The 22,656-nt window shown below is 47.9% G+C and overlaps 1 protein-coding gene across 3 annotated transcripts in view; it reads left to right on the top strand.

Moving 5' to 3' along the window:
• ift122 (intraflagellar transport 122 homolog (Chlamydomonas)) overlaps positions 1-22,656 on the top strand; it is a 459,699-nt gene that overhangs the window by 363,252 nt on the left and 73,791 nt on the right. For 2 of the 3 annotated variants that reach the window (XM_072472003.1, XM_072472001.1), the window contains exons 19-23: positions 4,228-4,399; positions 7,648-7,750; positions 9,008-9,148; positions 9,283-9,383; positions 22,125-22,225. In XM_072472003.1, the coding sequence (XP_072328104.1) occupies positions 4,228-4,399; positions 7,648-7,750; positions 9,008-9,148; positions 9,283-9,383; positions 22,125-22,225 (618 nt within the window). The remainder of the gene's footprint in view (positions 1-4,227; positions 4,400-7,647; positions 7,751-9,007; positions 9,149-9,282; positions 9,384-22,124; positions 22,226-22,656) is intronic. The other variant, XM_072472002.1, reaches the window with a different exon arrangement.

Raw genomic sequence — 22,656 nt, 5'->3', positions numbered from 1 at the left:
TTTCCAGGATCATAGTGGGTTAGTATCCCAGAGGACGACAATTGTTGTTTTACCTGCCAGAAAGTAGTGTCTTGCGGCTGAACCCAAACCCAGGTGTGATTCTTCTTTAGCAGACGGTGCAACGGGCCAGCATAGTTGCCAGATTGGGGAGGAACTTCCCATAATAGTTCACGAGGCCGAGAAAAGAACAAAGATGCAAAGTGTCAGTCGGGGCGTGGGCCTGTTGAATTGCGCGCACCTTCTCTGCGACGGGGTGCAAACCTTCGCAGTCCACCCGATAACCCAGGTAGACTACTTCCTTTGCCTGAAAGACGCACTTTGTACAACGTAAATGGACTCCAGCCTCTGAAAAGCGTCTAAGGACAGCCTCCAAATTTTCCAAATGTCCCTGCTCCGACGTCCCTGTAATCAGAACGTCGTCTAAGTAGACAGCGACACGCGGTAAATCTCTTAAGATGGCCTCCATGACGCGTTGAAAGATAGCGCAGGCAGAGGATACCCCAAAGGGCAACCATGTCTATTCATACAGGCCCCGGTGTGTATTAATAGTTACATATGGCTGGGATGCAGGGTCCAGCTCCAACTGTAGGTAGGCGTGACTCATATCTAATTTCATGAATGAGAGTCCGCCTGCAAGTTTCATGTAGAGATCTTCGATGGGAGGCATTGGATATCGGTCGAGCCGGGAAGCCGTATTCACTGTAAGTTTATAGTTGCCGCACAAGCGAACTGTGGCATCTGGCTTCATTACAGGTACAATTGGCGCTGCCCAGTCAGCAAAATGGACGGGCCTGATAATACCCAAGGACTCCAAACAAGTGAACTCCACTTCTACCTTCTCAAGCAAGCCGTAAGGCACTGGATGTGCCCGGAAATAGTGCGGTGTGGCTCCTTGTTCGACTTGGATACGGGCTACTGCCCCTTTTATTTTCCCCAAACCGGGCTGGAATACATCTGGGTACTGTCCTAGTACCTCCGTCAACCCTCCAGAACCTGTTTGGAGGATGTGTTGCCACTGCAGCCGCAAATGGCGCAACCAGTCACGACCCAACAGGCTGGGCCCATGGCAGTATCGTGGGAAACGCCCCTCCTGGCGTCCATAAACAACAGTCATCGTAGTTCCTGCAATGTTCAATGATGCCCTCGTGTAGGTGGCCAGCCTGGCCGGTGTGTCGGTTAATGTAAGGGTTTGACTACCCTGCTTGATCCAGTCGAATGTCCTCTGGGCGATCACGGAGACTGCTGCGCCAGTGTCCAACTCCATCTCAAGCGGGTGACCATTGACCCGTACTGTCACCTTAATGGGGGCCACACGGGGAGCTGCCACACAATGCAGCTGCAGGCAATCGTCCTCCGTCTCCACATCCTCGGGTGTAGTCACCGCAGGTTCATCCAAATGGAAGGTACGGCCCCTTGGCTGGCCCCAGTTTCTGTTGGAATGACTGCGCCTCTGGCGCCCCCAGGACCGGCGTCAGCGACGGGAACGGTGTCCACAAGTCCAACACTGACAAGGCTCCTAATCCATTTGTTCTGGTGAAGGCTCCCTTCGGGGAGGACCGTCCGGCGGCCACTGCCGACGTTCCGGTCGCCACCCCACCCAAGGTACCGCAGGGGTGCGGGGAAGACGCTTTTGGACGAAAAGGGTTGCGCCCCAAGGCGTGCACCTCCATTCCCTGTAGCTCCTGCACTCCCCGTTCTGCGCTCTCTCGGGACAATACTATTTGAATGGCCTGTTGAAAAGTCAATGTTGGCTCAGCTAACGACCTTCTCTGTGTGGTCGCATTGTTAATACCGCAAACCAAACGGTCACGTAACATTTCTGACAATGTCTCACCATAGTCACAGTACTCCGCAATCCTGCGTAGCCTGGATAGAAACTCAGCAAGGGATTCTCCTGGGGTCCTCTCAGCGGTATTAAACCGGTAACGCTGGACTATCATGGACGGGGTTGGGTTAAAATGTTGCCCCACTAAGGTCACAAATTCATCAAACGTCTTGGTGTCCGGTGCAGCTGGGTACGTAAGGCTCCTAATCACCACAAATGTATGTGGGCCGCAGGCGGTGAGCAAAATGACCACCTGGCACTCTTTTTCGGTGATGTTGTTTGCCCGGAAATAGTAATGCATCCGTTGTGCGTACTGACCATTGACCAAAACACAAATCCACACTGACCAAACCACAAACGCACACAGACACACACAAAATGACCAAACCACAATCCCAAACAGACACACACACACACTGATCAAACCACAAACACACACAGACCATATCATAAACCCATACAGATGCACAAACCTACACAGATACACACACAATGACGAAACCACATCCCACACAGACACACAGTGACCAAACCACAAACCAACACAGACACATACGCAATGATGAAACCACATCCCACACGGACACACTGACCAAAACGCACACGACATAGACACACTAACGAAACCGCAAATCCACACAGACACACACACTGACCAAACCACAAACGCACACAGACACACTCAAAATGACTAAACCACAAACCCAAACAGACACACATACACTGATCAAACCACAAACACACACAGACCATATCATAAACCCATATAGATACACACACCGACCAAACCTCAAACCTACACAGGCACACACACTGACCAAAACATAAACTCACACACATTGACCAAACCACATACACAGACAAACACACATTGACCAAACCACAAACCCACAGAAACACACACAATGACCAAACCACAAACCCACAGAAACATACGCAATGACAACCACACAGACACACTGATCAAAGCACAAACCCACCCAGACACACCGACCAATCCACAAACTCACACAGACATGCACAATGACCAAACCGCAAAACCCATACAGACATACTAACCAAAGCACAAATCTACACAGGAACGCATGCACTGACCAAACCACAAACACACACACACTGATCAAACCACAGACCTACACAGATATACACACAATGACCAAGCCTCAAACACGTACTGGCACAAACTAACCAAACCATAAGCCCACGCAAATATACACTGACCACATCACAGACACGCACACACTGACGAACCCACAAACCAACACAGACACGCACAATGACCGAAACACAAACCCACATCGACACACATAATGACCAAACCTCAAACCCACACGGAGACACACACAATGACCAAACCACAAACACACAGACACACACTGACCAAACACAGACACTGACCAAACCACAAGCACATACAGACAGACACACACTGACCAAACACAGCCCCACTCAGACGCGCACACACTTACCAAATCGCAAATCTACACACGCGTTGCCCAAAACACAAACCCACATGGACCATACCACAAATCCACACAGATACACACACTGACCAAACCGCAAACCCACACAGACTACTCTGAATAGTATTACACTCCTGTATGCTTCACTCGGTGCCTGTGTCTATCTATTTACATTGTGTATTTTATGTTTGCCCTATGTATTTTCTTTTCAAGTGCGGAATTATCTGTCTGAACTGTACGCAGATCAATGCTTTTCACTGTACCTCGGTACACGTGACAATAAACAAATCCAATCCAATCTAATCCAAACACTCTGACCAAACCACAAACCCACACAGACACACGCAATGACCAAACTGCAAACCCATACAGACACACTAACCAAAGTGCAAATCCACACATGGACACACTCACTGACCAAACTGTAAACCCACGGAAATCCACACTGACCAAAACACAAACCCATGCAGACTCACACACATTGACCAAACCACAATCCCACACAGACACACACACTGTCTCACACACACTCCCTCACGTACACCCTCACGCACACGCACACTCACGCACAATCGCACATACGCACACACGCGCGCACACACACACAAACACACTGACCAAACCGCAAACCCATATGGACACAGACACAATGACCAAAACACAGACCCTCACACACTGACCAAACCACAAACCTATACAGATACACTGACCAAGCCGCAAACCCACACAGAAGCATGTGCACTGACCAAACTGCAAATCCACACTGACACTCACACGCAGAGCAAACCACAAACCCACACAGACACACGTATCATGTAAGGATACAGACATTTGTGGACCAAACCATGAAGGAACACAGGCACATATACATATCTTTTTCTTAGTATGCACCAATATACTATTGAACCATAATGAGAAACTATTTGTTTACATGCTCAGGTTGATTGATGTGGCTCGAAAACTGGACAAGGCCGAGCGCGAACCCCTATCAAAATGTGCCTATTTTTTAAAGAAACTACATCATCCCGGATACGCTGCAGAAACGTACGTGAAAATGGGAGACCTCGAGGCTCAAGTCCTGCTGCATGTGGAGACCAGGCACTGGGAGGAGGTAAGGATGTTTTCCAGCAGGTCATGTTGAGGAACAATTTCATGACCTGGCACAATGTGGATTAAATAGTATCTCTCAGGCAGTCCTGTGTGTTTGTAACATAGACATATAGAAAATATGGGGTGGGATTCTCCCGTCTGCCAGCCACGCTTTCATGGCGGGCCCCACCGGCTGTGGAATTCACCGTTCCCGCAGCCGGCCCATGGTGTTTCCCATTATGGCCACCCCACGCTATCGGGAAACCCACAGACATGGGTGCGCTGCCAGCGGACTGGGGATTCCCACTGACTGAGAATTCCGCTGACTGTTGTGGGATAACCAGCTAATAGTGCTTTTTCCAGTGATCACCACTAACTTTGTTCATACTGTTGTGAAAAGAGATCACAATCACAAAATAATAGAAATTGTGTAGTTTTAAGAAACCCGACAGTTGAGAGAGAATCTGGACAGTTTTATACTAGTTCTGCAAAGTTTTGGGCATAAAACAAAATTGCTTATAAGTTTGATCTGAATCAGACAACATATGGTTGGCTGTTGGAAGGAAATATTGCAGATGTGCCATAGGAAGGCCTCGCCTGAGTTTGCAGTTAAGGAGCTTTGGGGGAAGAATTGCTCTGGCCTCTTGGTGTAGCCACGTTATAAATTGGTTTCACGAAGATACTCTGCTCAATATTCCTCGTGAAATCATGAGCACATATAAAAAATCAAAGTTCACAGAGAGGTCTCATGGATTCAGTTACAATTGTAAAAGCCCTTCCTGTTTATTTCCTTTGTTCCCATTTCTTTTATTTTGTTATTTTATGTCCATGGATCCATAATCGGGATGTGCCTTTAAGCAGAAGAGTGCTTGTCAGGACATTGTGTTCCCAGGTCTTGTTTTGGAAAGGAGAAGCCAGTCTCTTCGGCGCTGAGTGGATTTTAGGAACCGGATTTGGAGGAAGTTGGTTCGATTGGCTAACTGGCAACCGGTAGGTTGGCCAGGGACTGTGTTCTGCCTGACAACAGTCAGTGAATAGTTCCTGTGTGTTGCTTTCTGAGAGAAATTGGAAGGAGAAGGAATGTGCTCTCTTGCTCAAGTGAGAGAACTGCTTTATTGTTCTTAAACCAGTGAGTTCCTGGCACATCTTTACTGTTAACTTGAAATGATCCTGAATCTACTGTGAAAGTAGACTACCTTGCCAGAGAAAACCATCTCGAGCCTAGAAGGAAGAAGTATCAAAACAAAAGCCTGAACTTCAGAAAGATATTAACTAGAAGTCATCCCAGTGCATCAAAGATCCTTTATTTTATTTTATTTTATTTTATTAATAATTTCTTTCCCTCTCACCCACCCTTTCCCTTGTGGTGTGTGTGGAGAGAGAGTTCGGGTAGACAGGAAGGGGGGGAAAGATAGGTTGGGAAAGATTCAGTTTCATTTTTCTGTCAGTTTAATTATAATACTGTACATAATAAAAGGTTAATGATGTTAAAGTTGCAAATTTGGTGACTGCCGTATACTGGGCTCAGCCAAGGACCTCAGGAATTTTAAATAAAATATAATTTCAACTGTGTTGGGACTCTGTGTCAAGTGGGACTGGAATTGACCGTACATTTGTCCAGGGGGTCGTGACACAATATAGCTACAGACAACTCCATCCAGAAATCAATGTTTTCCATTTTGTTGGGACATTACCTGTTCACCATTGTTGATTCACAATTGATCAGGGCCTCAGCAGGTCAGGTAAGATGAGTGACATCAGTTTATCTTGTTTCACTTAAGTGGGGAAAACGTTTGTGTGCAAACCATCAAAAAGTCACAGTGCAGAGAAGAGGCAATTCAGCCCATTATGTCTGCACTGGCCAAAAAAAAAAACTCGCCGCTCATCCCCGCTAATCCTTCTTTCTACCAATCACCTTAAATCTATGTCCTTGCTAAATGACCCTTCAGCTAGGGGGAACAAATCTTTTCTGTCTACCATGTCTAGGCCCCTTAGAATTTTGTACACCTTAATTAAGTCAGCCTCCTCTATTCCAAGGAAAATAACACAAGCCTATCTGATCTCTCCTCATAGCTGCAATTTTCATGTCCTGGCAAACATTCTTGTAAATCTCCACTGCACTCTTTCCAGAACAATGGTGTCCTTTCTGTAATGTGGTGACCATGGGCGCGATTTCTCCGAAATGGAGACAGAGTGTTCACGCTGTCATGAATGCCGTCGCATTTCACGACGATGCGAAACGGGCGTGGGCAATACTGATTCTGGCCCCCACAGTCTCCCTTCCCGGTGCCAAATGGGCGCCACGCCAACGCGCGAATGCGCTGGGGACTTCCTCAGCGCGCCGGCCCCGACGCAACATGGCGTGGGGGTTCAGGGACTGGGCGTGTAATAGAATAGGGCTGGGGCTGGAGAGGCCGGCCCGCCAATCGGTGGGACCCCATCGGAGGCCCCCCCCGGTGAAGGAGCGCTTTTCCCCGCCCCACAGGCTGACCCCGACCCTACGTGCAGAGTTCCCACCGGCTGCGAGAAGGTGTGAACGGCACCGGCAGCTAAAAATGGCCCGAACGGCAATTCTCCCATATGGCGCGGTATGGGAGAATTGCGCCCCAATACTCAAAACTCCAGCTGTGGCCTAATCAGTGTTTTATACAGTGCCATAATTACATCCCTGCTTTTATATTCAATCCCTCGTGCAATAAAGGAAAGCATCCCATATGCTTTCTTGACCACCTTGCTCACCTTGTTCACCTGCCACCTTCAAGTTCCTGTCGACGTGAACCCCCAAGGTCTCTCACTTCCTCAAACCTTCTCAATATCTCCCCGTTTACTGAGTATTCCCTTGCTTTGTTTGCCCTCCCAAAATGCATTACCTCACACTTTTTCAGATTGAATTCCGTTTGTCATTTCTCTGCCCACTCAACCAAACCGTTGGCATCATTCTGTAGTCAACAATTATCCTCTTCACTATCAACTACATGGCCTATTTTTGTGTCACCTACAACTTTCCCAATTATGCCTCCAGATTTAAGTCTAAATCATTAATATATATAACATGCTGACTTCGGATTCGCTAGCTTAGAAATCCTTATCTTTACCTTTTCTTGTGCTGCTTCAACTTTCCTCAAGTGTCTGTTCTGGGCAGTCCTAAACAATGACCAACTCCTGATCAGCATCCCGGTGTGTGCAGTTGGACTGTTTCGTAAAGCACCTAGTGATAGAAAATGCCACTCTGTTCCAATTTATAAGGGCTTCTGTTTTCTTTCTATTCAGGCCTTCACTTTGGTGGCTCGGCACCCAGAATTTAAGGATGCTGTGTACGTTCCATATGCACAGTGGCTGGCAGAAAATGACCAGTTTGAAGAAGCCCAAAAAGGTGAGTATTAGTTAGATTTGATTGGTTAAAGCTTGGCCATGTTCAGGTAAGGAAATAAATATTATCCAAATCTGAACTCACTGATGCAGTCTTTTTCTATGGTGACTAAAATGGCTGTTTGTGAGCAAACTCTTCTGTAAAAGTCTGCAAGTGGGAAATTGTGCCGCTTGCCAGAAAATGAAAAGAAAAAACAGCTTATAATCAATGTCTGGTTTTGACTCTGAAGTTCTTTGGATGTGCTGTCAGTGTCCAGTGGTCTTGACTGGAAATGGGCAGGGACATTATTGTGGAAGGACTGCACTGAGATTTTCCTGTTGGTCCATGAAGGATAGAACTCAGGCATGACTTTGCAAGTTCCTTCTCTCTTCACCCCTTGCAACATGGGTAATGTCTCAGGATCACAAATAGAGGCATGGGTAGCGCTAACGACTCTGGGAGTTCCCGTATTCCTGATCCAGTTGGAATCAGACAGGAGTGGAAACATGCAATTCTCCATATGAAGAGCTTCCTACGGAGGAGGAACAGAGAAGTGCAGTGCCCACACTATGATCATAGAATCCCTTACAGTGCAGAAGGAGGCCATTTGGCCCATTGAGTCTGCACCCACCGTCCGAGAGAGCACCTTACCTAGGCCCACTCTCCCGCAAACCCGTAATCCCACCTTGGGACACTAAGGGACAATTTAGCATGGCCAATCCACCTAACCTGCACATCTTTGGATTGTGGGAGGAAACCGGGGCACCAAGAAGAAACCCACTCGGGCACGGGGAGAACGTGCAGACTCCACCCAAGGTCGGAATTAAACCCGGGTCTCTGGCGCTGTGAGTCAGCAATGCTAACACTGTGCCACCATGCCGTGCTTAAAAAATCAATTATGTAACTTTTCCCATATATTTAAACAAATTGAGTTTTGACAATGTTCTTACGCGGTTTTGAACCCAGGACATTTTGCATGTAAAGCGAACATGATAGCCAATGGACTACAGAAACAATGGGGATGCACAAACTTTCATCATTAAATAGAAAGATGTGTCCTGAAGATATGCCTCTGTTACCATGGCTGCGTGCTTTCTTTCCAAATCCTAATGCAGCGCCAGAATTCCAACAGGAATACTGGAGGACACCAAAAGGTTTGGCACATCCTGACAATTTTCAGGGTAGCAGTGAACAGCTCGCTAATTATGTTTACGTTTTAAAAGATCTCTAAGTTTGCATGATTGCTTATGATATTTTGGGTTTCTTTGCTGTTGCTCCCAGCGTTTCACAAGGCTGGCCGGCAAGATGAGGCAGTCAAGGTTCTGGAACGACTGACCCACAACGCAGTTTTGGAAAGTCGGTTCAATGACGCTGCCTATTATTATTGGATGTTGTCGATGCAATGCCTGGATATAGCTCGAGGTAAGACCACTGTTATTATTGATAATTCTTGATCATTCTGATGTAAAATTTAACAGTTAACATCTGTGTGAAATTTAGTTTGTTTGTATTTAATTGAGCTGTATGATTTTTAAAAACTATTTGCATGTATTCAGCAGAAAATGCAGAGAAGCAACTAGAGATGCTTAAAATGTTTCATCATTTCCAGCACTTGGCAGAACTATACCATGCATACCACTCAATCCAGAGATACACGGTAAGAAACTTCTCATATTGTCCATGCTGGCATTCTGTAAGAGGAACTCAGCTGGATCCATTACCTGGTCTTTTGCTCTGGCCCTGCATTTTTGTTTTTATCCAAATAATCATCTAATTTCCTTTTAAAAACTGCAATTGAATTTGCCTCCACTACACTCTCAGCAGTGGGTTCCAGATCCTAACTATTTTTCATATTTGCCTTTGATTCGTTTCCCGTTGATCTTAAATCAGTGGTCTCGACTTTTCAACTCTTCTGCCAATGAGAGAAGCTTCTCCCTCTCAGCTCCATCCACAAGCCCCTCATAATTTTGAACATCTCGATCAAATCTTCTCTCAAACTTCTTTTACCTAAAGAGAACAACCCCACATAACTGAAATCCCGCATCCGTGGAAACACTCCTGTAAATTCTTTCTGCACCGTTCTTAATGCCTTCACGGCAGTACGGTAGCACAAGTGATTAGCACTGTAGCTTCACAACGCCAGGGTCCCAGGTTCGATTCCCTGCTGGGTCACTGTCTGTGCGGAGTTTGCACGTTCTCCCCATGTCTGCGTGGGTTGCCCGACCGAGGAAGCTCTTGACCTGTACATACCTCATTTTGTTTCCTTTAGGTAGTTGGAACCTCTCTGTGAGTTCCTCCAGGGTCGCTAGTCTATCGCTTGTGTACGTGACTGTCAGTGTCCCCTCGTCCTGTCTCCACCTTTTGAGGATAGCGCCCATTGTTGCAGGTGTGAACCTGTGGTTGTTACAGTTGAGACCCATAGTGGACGTTTTGGGTAGGCCGAAGTGTTGTCTCATTTGATACCACGGGAGCGTGGCTACCACCACTGGGCTTGTTGAATGTTTGACGGAGGGGATGAGAGTGCAGTCATGACCCCCCCCCGGATACCTCTCCAGCCTTTCGCCATTCTGAGGATGATCACCAGTGGCTCGATTGCCAGGGTGTACAGCAAAGGGGATAGCGGGCACCTCTGCCTCGTGTCTCTGTGCAGCTGGAAGTATTTAGAACTGGTGGTGGTTGACCGTACGCTATCCATGGGAGAACTGTAGAGTAACTTCATTCAGGAGGTGAACCCTGATCAAAGCCCAAACCGCTCCAGTACCTCTATTAGGTGTTTCCATTTGCCTCTGTCAAAGACCTTTTCTGCGTCCAGGGAGATGATCACTTCTGCTGTTCTCTCCCCGGATGGGGTCATTATCACGTTCAGCAGGTGCTTGATGTTCGATGTTAGTTGCCTGCTCTTGACAAAACCCCATCTGGGCCGCTGCGACCACCTCCAGTATGCAGCTCTCCAGCCGGTTAGCCAGGGTTTTTGCCAGTATTTTCGTCCTTCCCTACCATACATTGAGCAGCTAGATGGGTCTGTGGGACCCGCATTCCGTCAGGTCTTTGTCTCTTTTGGGTATTAGCGATATTGAGCTTGTGCCGGTGTTGGCGGCAAAGAGGGCCATGTCCAACCTTCATGGGGGGTCGTTGGGCCCAGCCCATCTCCAACCTAACATCCATGTAGTGTGGAGCATGGTTGGAGATTAGATTGCCGAGTATTCCGTTCCTCCTACCACTGGAAGCCCTGCTTTCCCCTCTAAAAAGAAGTTGATCCTGGTGTAGACCCTATGTACCTGGGAGAAGAAGGAGAACTCCTTTTCCCTTGGGTGTGTCTGTTCGAGGGAAAATGTTGGAATATTAAAGATGCAGTAGCAGAATATTTACTGGTCCACAGCAGACGCTATCTCTTTGGCCCTACACTCATCCCTGGAACATCTCACCTACATCAGACTCCTATTCATTGACTACAGCTCCGCCTTCAACATCGTGATCCCAGTGTCGTGGGAGTGACCTTTAAGAAAGGGTTTTGTCTTATCACATGGCTCTGTTTTTTACACAAGAAGGTGATGAATATATGGAACACGCTGCCTGGGGAGGTGGTGGGAGCAGGTACAATAGCGGCATTTAAGGAGCATCTAGACAAATATATGAATAGGGTGGGAATGGAAGGATACGGACTCCATAAGTGCAGACAGTTTTAGTTTAGGCAGGTACCATGGTCGGCGCAGGCTTGGAGGGCCGAACGGCCTGTTCCTGTGCTATATTGTTCTTTGTTTTTTGTTCTAGTTATTTGCTGCACCTGAATGCTAACCTCTTGTGTTTCAAGTACAAGGACATTCAAAGCCCTTTCCACCACAATGTTCTGTAGTCTCTCCATTTATATATCTTGCTTTTCCATTCTTCCGACCAAAGAGGATAACCAAGTATTTTCCCACATTACCTTCCATTTCTCAAAATTTCGCCCACTCATTTAACTTATCAATATGCCTTAACAGACTCTTTGGTCCAGATTTTCAGCCCCAGGTGTAGTTTCTTACGGTCTTGCACTGAGCAGTTGCCATACCAGGCTGTGATGTAGCCGGAATAGGATGCATCTGCAAAAATTGGTAAGAGTTGATGTGGACATGCCGAATTTCCTCAATTTCATGAGGAAGTGTAGATGCTGTGGTGCTTTCTTGATCATAGTGTTGATGTGGGTGGACCAGGACAGATTGTTGGTGATGTGTACACCTAGGAATTTGAAGCTGTCAACTATCTCCATCTCGGCCCCATTTTTGCGCACAGGGGTGTGTATGACAATTCGCTTCCTGAAGTCGATGACCAGTTCCTTAGTTTTGCTGACATTGAGGGAGAGATTGTTGTTGTTGCACCACACCACTAGGTTCTCCATCTCCCTCCTGTACTCTGACTCTTCATTGTTTGAGTTCTGACCCACTACGGTCGTGTCATCAGCAAACTTGTAGATGGAGTTGGAGCTGAATTTTGCCACACTGTCGCATAAAAGGAGTATAGTAGGGGGCTACGTAAGCAGCCTTGTGGGGTCCCGATTTTGAGGACTATCTTGGAGGAGGTGTTGTTTATTCTTACTGGGTCTATGGGTCAGGAAGTTGAGGATCCAGTTGCAGAGGGAGGAGCCAAGTCCTAGGTTTTGGAGTTTGGATATGAGCTTGGCCAGTGTTATGGGCAAGCGTTTGAAAACTCCAAAGTGTATTATGGAGTTCACCTGACCTATAATGTTTTGTTGAATTTGGCTAGGATGAGCACAAGAGCCTTCACTTGCGATGTGATTCACCAGACATCTTTGGTGCTTTTAATCAAAACAAGAAGCTTTATTCTAAGAACTTAGTTAACATATATATTTAAACACACAGCAAGAACTTTTATCATTTACAAACATAAAGACACTACGCAGCTACAGTGATCTATGTATAACACTTAATGAACTACCCCTTAACTGATTCAATTCAATAACAAAATCCAATTAAAGCCCCTTTTCAAAGTTGTGGCCCAGCATACTGTATTTGGAGTTATCTCTGTATGTGCATGTACATAAGAGGTTAATGTGTAATCAGTAGCACCTGAAGGAGCGTAATGAAAGAGTATTCTCACTTGACTAATACTGTTGTTACTGAAACTCTGTCCCACTTTCAACCAGCAGATTTGAATTCCTTACAGAAAGCAATTATATCTCCAAGGCCACTGCCAAGGTGATTTCTTTACTGGAACAGTTTTTTAAAATAATAACAGAGAAAGACAGAAAAAATACTTATTTTCTCTATGAATCCACAGCAGTCAAAACTGAAAGCGAAACCAACCCCTCAGACAGCCACAGCCCAGCTCCACCGCCACCTCTGAAGGTTCTTTTTGACTTCCCCCACCAGATTTGTCCGGTTCCATTTGTGGATCCATGTCTAGTCGTAGGCCATTTGGATTCCCAGGGAGTGGAATTTGGTCTGGGCCTGCTTCAATGGCAGTCCCACCAGATCTATCCCTCCACCCTGTGGGTTCACAGGGAAGATCTCGCTTTTGCTCAGGTTGTAACCTGAGAAGGCTCCGAACTTCATTAGGAGTTTCATTATCCCTTCCATGCTCTGAGATGTAGAGGAGCAGGTCAGCCGCATAGAGTGAGACTCTATGCGCTCTGTCTCCCCGTTGGATACCTCACCACCCCTTCGCCGCTCTGAGGGCGATCGCCAGTGGCTCGATCGCCAGAGCAAATAATAGCAGGGACAGCAGTATCCGTTCCTCTGTGCAGCCGGAAGCAGAGCTGGTGGTGTTTGTCCATAAGCTCGCCATAGGAGCACTGGAGAGGAGTTTCTCGTAGGAGGTGAACTCTGGACCAAACCCAAACTGTTCCACTACTTCTATGAGGTACTTCCACTCGGCTCTGTGGAAGGCTTTTTCTGCATCCATCGAGATGATCACTTCTGGTGTTCTCTCCCCAGATGGAGTCATTATCACGTTCAGCAGGCGCTTGATGTTCAATATTAGCTGCCTGACCTTGCCAAAGCCTCTGCGACTACCTCTGCCACGCAACTCTCCAGCCTCTTTTTTAAAAATAGAATCCCTACAGTGCAGGCCCATTTGGCCCATCAGGTCTTCATCACCCTACCTTGGGATACTGGACCCGCTGCTGGTGAGGGCATTTAATGAGGCTATGGAGCAAGGTATCCTTCCCCAAAAACTGTCGCAGGCTTCGATATCATTGATCCTGAAGTGGGAGAAAGACCCAGAGCAATGTGGGTCATACAGACCAATCTCCCCTACTGTATGTCGATGCCAAATTGCTGGCCAATCTTTTGGCCTCAAGGAAAGAGGACTGTGTTCCGGAGGTGATAAGGGAAGACCAGACGGGTTTGCTAAAGGCGGGCAGCTAACGGCCAACATTAGAAGGCTCCTAAATGCGATCATGATGCCCTCCGAAGGGAGGAAGGCGGAGGTAGTGGTCGCTATGGACTCTGGAAAGGCCTTCGACCGTGTGGAATGGAATTATCTGTGGGAAGTCCTGGGATGGTTTGGGTTTGGGCAGGGCTTTATTAACTGGGTTCGGTTGCTATACCCGGGATCGGTGTGGAGGTGGCCTCATGTAAGGGCACAAGTTTGGGGGCATTGGTAACAGCTCCTCTGCCATTCTTGCCGGCACGGTACTCCACAAGCCTGGTGGTAGTGGCGGCCCTGAGATTCTGGGGGCAGTGGCGGAAACATATGGGAGTGGAGGGAGCATCGGTATGGGCTCCAATTTGTGGCAATCACTGGTTTGTCCCGGGGAGGCTGGATGACAGGTTTCGGTGGTGGCAGAGCGCAGAGATTGAGAGGCTGGGAATCTATTTATTGGTGGGAGCTTTCCATGTTTAGAGGATTTGGAGGAGGAGTTTGAATTGCTGGGAGGGAATGGGTTTCGATATCTGCAGATAAGGGGTTTTGTGCGAAGGCAGGTTGCGACCTTTCCGTTCTACCACCACAGGGGTTACAGGACAAGATAGTTTCTAAAATGGGGGTGGGGGAGGGGAAGGTTTTGGATATCTATAAAGAACTCATGGAGTGGAAGGAAACTCAGATAGATGAGCTAAAGCGTAAATGGAAAGGTGAGCTGGGAGGGGAGGTAAAGGCGGGTTTGTGGGAGGATGCAGAGTCAACATGTCCTCATCATGTGCCAGGCTCAGCCTGATACAATTCAAGGTGGTTCACCGGGCACACATGACGGTGGCCCGGATAAGCATATTTTTCGGGATAGAGACAAGTGTGTGAGGTGTGCAGGAGGGCCAGCAAACCATGTCCATATGTTTTAGGCATGCCAGGAGCTCAGGGGATACTGGAAGGGATTTGCGGATATCATGTCCACGGTACTTAAAACAAGGGTGGCGCCGAGTCCAGAGGTACCGACCTTTGGAGTGTTGAAAGTCTCGGGAGTCCAGGGGGCGAGAGAGACTGATGTTTTGGCCTTGGACCTTCTAGGTAGCCCGGAGACGGATCTTATTAGCGTGAAGGGACTCGAAGCCCCCAAAATCACGGGTGTGGTTTAGTGACATGGCTGGCTTTCTCAGACTTGAGAAAATTAAGTTTGCCCTGAGAGGATCAATGTTAGGGTTCGTCCGGAGGTGGCAGCCGTTTATTGACTTCTTTGGGGAAAACTAAACTGTCAGCAGATTCGATAAGAGGGGGTGGGGTTAGGGGGTAGTGGGTAGTTAGGCTATTTTGTGTTTAGAGTAGGCGGGAACAACGTGGGGAGATGGAGGGATGTGTTGTGCACTGAACTACATGTACATTTGTATTTGTATTGTTTATTTTTATAAAATCATAAATGCCTTAATAAAATGTTTTTTTTTTTAAAAAAGGTCTGCACCACCCTAACAAAAGAGCACACTACATAGGCCCAATCACTGTAACCCCACCTAACCTTTGGACACTAAGGGGCAATTTAGCCTTTCCTATCCACCTAACCTGCACAACTTTGGACTGTGGACAGAAACCGGAGCACCCGGAGGAAAACCACGCAGACATGGGGAGACCATACAAACCTCACACAGACAGTTACCCGAAGCTGGAACTGAACCCCGGACCCTGGAGCTATGAGGCAGCAGTTCTAACCATCGTGCCACTGTGCCTTACCAGGGCCTTTGCCAGGATCTTTGCATCCGCATTAAATAGTAAGATGGGCCTGTAGGAGCCGCACTCCGTTGGGTCTTTGTTCTTTTTTGGTATCAGTGACATTGAGGCTTGGGCCAGTGTTGGCGACAGGGTGCCCTTTACTCGCGTGTCTGCGAACATCTCCCGCAAGTGCAGGGCCAGTGCTGCTGCAAATTTTTGTAGAAGTCTGGGAATCCATTTGGCCCCAGTGCCTCCCCCACCTGCATGGAGTTGAATTAACTCCATGACTTCCCCACATCTAGTGGTGCTTCCAGGCCCGGTCTCCTATCTTCCCCCACGACCAGCATGTCCAGTTCATGGAGGAGCTGCTTCAGGGGACTCAGAGGTTTACAGTCCTTGCTAGGAAGTTGTGAAGGCTTCATTGATTTTGTCTGGCTTCTGTCTTTACCCTGAACTATTGCTCTCATGCTGCCTGCCTTCTCAGCTGGTAAGTCAGCAGGTGGCTGGCTTTGTCTCCATGTTCATAAAAGGTCCCGTGTCTGGCGGAGCTGGTGCACTGCTTTCCTGGTGAGAGCAGGTCGAAGTCCATTTGCAATTTTTTTTCTCTCCGCCAGCAGTTCCATGTTTGATGCCATGGAGTATCACCGATCCACCTCCAGTATGGAGTCAACCAGCTGTTGCCTGGCTGCCCTCTCCTCCCTGTCTGTGCACCTTGAATGCAATAATTTCCGCCCTGATCACCACCTTCAGCGGTGAGATCTCCCCGTTCTAGTTGTTGGTTCCATACCCCTCTATGACTTGTGATACCTGATCACAAAATGCCTTGTTGGCGATGAGGGCCCTGTTCAGTCTCCACGGGCGTTGAGCCCGGCCCGTCTCCAGCCTCACATCCACGTCATGTGGAGCATGGTTGGAGATTACAATTGCGGCGTATTCCTCTCCCACTACCCCTGGAACCACTGATTTCCCCACTACAAAGACGTCGATCCTCGAGTAGACTCTGTGGACCTGGGAGAAGAAGGACAACACTCTCTCCCCTGGGGGCGTAAATCCCAAGGATCTACTGCCCCAATCTGCTTCTTGAGGATGTTCAGCTCCTTTGCCATATTCGTTCGTTTCCCGATTTGGGGCTGGATCTGTCTGTCGATCTGTGGGTCCTGATGAATCGATGTGTATCTTATGTTGGGGATTTCTGCCATGGTTTTCTTTATGTAATACATTTCATCCCTGTTGGGAGCATACATGTTTACCAGGACCACTGGTGCCCCTTCCAGGACACCACTAACCATGACATAAAGTCCCCCTGGATCCGTAACTGTCTTTGCCTCCGTGAATCTCTAGTTCAGCAGAATGATCAGTCCCCTAGCGTTTATCCCGTAATACAATGGTATGTCTGACCAGCTCTTCCTTAGCCACAGTCGGTCCTTCTCCCTCAGGTGCGTCGCCTGGAGGATGATAATATCGGCCCTCAGACATTTCAGATGGGCAAAGACACTGGATCTTTTCACTGGGCTGATGAGTCCCCTAACGTTCCAGGTGACTATCCTGGAGGGGGCTTTCTGCCCCCCCTGCACGGTCAACCATACTTAGCTCGTGGATGTGCCCTGCACTCCGAGGTTTCCCTTTGGGGGCAGCACAACAGCATAGATTCATATCATTTACAGTGTGGAAGGAGGCCATTCGGCCCATCGAGTCTGCACCAGCTCTTTGAAAGAGCACCCAACCCAAGTCCACACCTCCACCCTATCCCCATAACCCAGTAACCCGACCCAACACTAAGGGCAATTTTGGACACTATGATCAATTTCGCATGACCAATCCATCTAACCTGCACATCTTTGGACTGTGGGAGGAAACCGGAGCACCCGGAGGAAACCCACGCACACACTGGGAGAACGTGCAGTCTTCCCACAGACCGTGAACTAAGCCGGGAATCGAACCTGGGACCCTGGAGCTGTGAAGCAGTTGTGCTAACCACCATGCTATCGTGCTGCCCACATGCTACCGTGCTGTATAGTGGTTAGCACAGTTGCTTCACAGCTCCAGGGTCTCAGGTTCGATTCCCGGCTGGGGTCACTGTCTGTGCGGAGTCTGCATGTTCCCCCCCCGTGTGTGCGTGGGTTTCCTCCGGGTGCTCCGGTTTCCTCCCACAGACCAAAGTTGTGCAGGTTAGGTGGATTGGACATGCTAAATTGCCCTTAGTGTCCAGAAAAAGGTTAGGTGGGGTTACTGGGTTACAGAGATAAAGGGGATAGGGCGGAGGCATGGGGCTTTTCAAGGGCCGGTGCAGACTCGATGGGCTGAATGGCCTCCTTCTGCACTGTAAATTCTATGATATTACATCTATGATGATGATATCTAGGGTGGCCGCATCGCATTCACCGTACTTTCAATATGGCAGCACCCCTGCTCTGGGGTGACCTTTTGTCCAAGGGCCATTCAAGATTGCCATCTTAACCATTCACTCCATGTGGCTGAGCCCCTGCACTCTGGGGTTCCCTTTGCTTCACGGTCCACCAAGATGGTCTGTCTTGGTGCCGCTGTTTCCACTGCCACCTGTGTGACCCGCCACCTGTGTGACCTGTTGTAACCAGCATTCTAGCCCCCCCCCCCCCCGCCTCACCGTTCCCTTTCTTGGGTCTGTCGTACCTTCTTGTCCGTCCCCCCCCTCTCTGTGCCCCTGTTGGTCCCCGCCTTAGCCCCCCACCTGTCTTTCTCCCTTTCCCTCCCCATTTTCGAGGACTGTCCACCCCCCCACTTCTGCAGGCACTCCCTCCCAGTTGGGTACTGTGCTGGCCCCCTCTCCCTTTCACCCGTACTTTCCTGCACTGGCTTGCCTGTTAGTGTGGTTCCCCCCCCCCCATCCCTGGGAACGACCCCTGCCTTACCTCATCTGTTGTGTACTCGCCCCAGCTCTCCTGCCCTCCTCTCTCCACCCTCGGCTGTTTCTGCACCTCTCAGCCCTCCTTCGAGGGACACAAAGCTAGGTCGAAACCGAGGCAGTTTTGTCTTTTTCTTTAAAACCAGTTTGTCTTCATTTGCTGGGGCTGCTACTGCTGCCTTCCCAGTCCATGTCCTCGTACAAACTTGTCCGCCTTAACCAGTGTGGTGAAGTAGAATTCCTTACCCTGGAAGGTTACTCACAGTTTAGCTGGGTACACCATACCAAATCGCACCCCACGATTGACCAGGAGTCCATTCACTATATTAAATTCAACGCAGCGCTTGGCCACATCTGCCCCAATGACCTGATAGACTCGGATTGAATAGCCTTCCCATTGGCAGGACCGAGTGTACTTTGCCCAGTTCAGGCTCTTCTCCCGATCCTGGTATTGGTGCAGCTATTAAGACTATTGGCTGCTCTCCCTGCTTTAGGTCTTGGCTGGAGTGACCTGTGGGCTCTTGTCTATGTCTGAGGGTTTGGGAAAGCTCTCCCTTCCAACCAAGTTACCCAGCATCTGGGCCACATATTCCTTGGGTTCTCGTCCTCGATGCTCTCTGGCAGGCCCACGATATGGAGGTTTTGGCGGTGCAACCGATTCTCCTGGTCCTCCACCTGCCCTTAAGTGCCCTTTCCACCAACCTTGCCACTTCTGTTTCCAGGGAGATGATTCGGTTACTCTGGTGAGTCACAGCTTTTTCTAGATTCCTGAGTGTTGCCTACTGTACTTCCAGTCATAGCTTTGTTTTCTCCAAAGCCACCTTGAAGGGGGCCAGGACATTCGCTACGCTGCCTTCACTGTTGCCATAATTTTCAGCTTGATGGCATCTCTGTGTTTCTGAAGTTGCTTATCGGTCCGGCATGGGTATTTGCAGCTGTCTTTTGGGGGAGATTGGGGGGATTGTAGCTACATATTAACTTTCTGAGATTGTACGGTACACGCATGTCTCACTTAACATCAACATTTAGAAGTTTCACACTTTTCAACAAAAAAAATCGGCTTTTCTATTCTCACTGCCAAAGTGAATAACCTCTCACTTCCTCCCATCCACCAACTTGTTGCCCACTCACTTAATTGCTTTGTAGCTTCTTTCTATCCTCCTCGCAGCTTAAATTCCAAGTTAGCATGGTACTGTCAGCAAACCTAGATACATTGGGCTGAATCCTCTGACCTGCCGAGCCACATTTCTGCTCCGACCTGCTGGCAGGATTCTCCGTTACGCCGGCCAGTCAATGGGGTTTCCCATTGTGGGGCAGTCCCACGCCGTTGGGAAACTCCCACGCCGTTGGGAAAACCCCAGGCGCCGGCAAAACGGAGAATTCTGCTGGCGGAGAATCCCGCCCATTATTCTTGGCCACTGTTGTAAATAGCTGAACCTCAGCACGGATCCTTGCAGCATTCTATTAGTTGCAACCTGCAAACTTGAAAATTTCCACTTGTTTCCTGTCCATTAACCAATCTTCTATCCTTGCTAATATATTAAAACAAGCTCAATGGCCTAATCTTTCATATTAACCTTTTGTGTGGCACCTTTTAGATGTTCAAGTATTATATATCTACTAATTCCACATTATCGACCCTACTAGTTGCATCCTTGAAAAGCTCCCATAATTTTGTCAAACATGATTTCTATGCTTTTTAAGTACATACTTAAGACTTCCTCAGTATAGTCAGAAGCCTTTTTCCCAGGGTGGAAGAGTCAATTACTAGGAGACATAGTGTAGAGATGCCGGCGTTGGACTGGGGTGAGCACAGTAAGAAGTTTTACAACACCAGGTTAAAGTCCAACAGGTTTGTTTCGATGTCACTAGCTTTCGGAGCGCTGCTCCTTCCTCAGGTGAAAACCCCAGGCGCCTGAGGAAGGAGCAGCGCTCCGAAAGCTAGTGACATCGAAACAAACCTGTTGGACTTTAACCTGGTGTTGTAAAACTTCTTACTAGGAGACATAGGTTTAATGTACGAGGGGCAAAGTTTAGAGGAGATGTGCGAGGGAAGTTTTTTACACAGAGGATAGTGGGTACCTGGAACTCTCTGCTGGAGGAGTGGTGGAAGCAGGGACGATTGTGATGTTCAAGGAGCGTGTTGACAAATACATGAATAGAGGGATATGGACTCCGGAAGTAACAAATGTTTTAGGTTAGACGGGCAGCATGGTTGGCACAGGCTTGGAGGTCTAAAGGGCTTGTTCCTGTGCTGTACTTTTCTTTGCTCTATAGATTCCAACTTTTTCCGAGAACTGATGTCAGGCTAACTTTAATGCCTTTAATGTAGAAAACATCCCAAAGTGTTTTACACAGACATAATCAAATGAATGGTTCCAGACCATAGGAGAAAAATTCAAAGCGGTGGTGACAAAAGACTTGGTCCAAGTTTGACAAGCAAAAATAAGACTAAACCGAATGCTGCAAAGAGAAAAGGAAACAAAATGGGGGCAGAGATTACAGTCTGAAATTGATTAACTCAATATTGAGTCCGCCGGGTTGTAAAGTGCTTCAGTGCCTAACTGAAAATTTATCGATCTTGCATTGAGCTTCTTTGGAAGGCTGTAATAGGCTAAGGACAGAGATGTCAGTGTGATAGCAAGTTGGAGAATGAAAATAACATGAAGCTCAGGGCCATGATTGCAGACTGAACAGAGGTTTTCTGCAAAGCAGTTGCCCAATCTGAGTATGGTCTCCCTAGCATAGAGCAGACTGCATTGGGAGCAACATTGGAATTTAAATGGAATTTAAACATTTAAATGGCTTTTTCACCAAGAAGGATTGTTTGGGTCCTTGGATGGTGAAGAGGACGATTAAAAGGCCAGGTTTTGCATCTTCGGTGCTTTCAAGGAAAATGCCATGAGAAGGGGAGGTTATGTTGCGGGTGATTGAGGAGTGAACCAGGATATTGTGGAGGAAATGACCGCTTCAGAATGGGATGGAATGGTCAAGGACCTTTGACAAGCATTGGGGCATTGCGTTGGGGTTTTGAAGCAAAAGGAAAATATACAGCAGCGCTGGTATGGAAGGTTGCATCATCAAACCAGATGCAGCAGATAGGAGAAAATGGATTGGAGTCTCTACAGTAAGCAGGGTGTGAGGAAGTAGCTGAGGGGTGTCTCATAACTCCCTAAAAGCTTCAGGGCCCATTTTATTAGTCTTCTAGGAAGCAAGAAGCATGAGCAGTAACTTTTTAAAATAATTTTCATTTAGGAATTACTGGACTGAATTATACAACTGAACATCTTTGATATAACGCTTTAAATCTCATGTCACTCTGCTACAATTTACACTTATTCTGATTTTCTCCTTCACCTCCAGAGCTCACTGCACGGAAAGAGAGACAGCATATATAGTGAACTGGAAAAAACGAACATTTACCTGATTTTATCTTTTTCGCAGGATGAACCTTTCAGTTCCCACTTACCTGAAGCACTCTTCAACATCTCCCGATTTTTACTTCACAATCTCACAAAAGAAACTCCTTTGGGCATCTCCAAAGTGTATCCTTTTGTCACTTGAGCTATTTCACGTGGCACAGAAAATGCTGGAAGTGCTCAGCAGGTAAGACAGCATCTGAGGAGGGAGGAACAGCATTAATGGGCTGGATTTTGCAGGGACTCCTCACTCACCCAGAAGGAAAGTCAGCTGTCAGCCAACGCACTGGAGATAAGCCTGCCGAGCAGCCGTAAGACGCAGCGGGTGAGTTAAACAGCTGATGTTTGGGGGGAAATACCACCCTCGAGCTGCCAGCCAATCAAATTAACCGGCAGCGCCAGAGCACAGGAGTGGGCACTGCTTGGACTGAAATAAGGAGAATGAAGGAAAGCAATGGCTGCTGTAGCAGTGTAAGTCATGGGCTTTTAGGGCAGGGAGCAATCCGGGAGAGGGAGGTGTTGGGGGGGCTGGGTTTTGGAGATAATCATGGAAACCT

This window comes from Scyliorhinus torazame, chromosome 13, assembly GCF_047496885.1.
Source record: "Scyliorhinus torazame isolate Kashiwa2021f chromosome 13, sScyTor2.1, whole genome shotgun sequence".
Lineage (NCBI taxonomy): Eukaryota > Metazoa > Chordata > Chondrichthyes > Carcharhiniformes > Scyliorhinidae > Scyliorhinus > Scyliorhinus torazame.
Note: the sequence above shows the minus strand (reverse complement) of the source record. Positions and strands in the feature narration are given on the sequence as shown.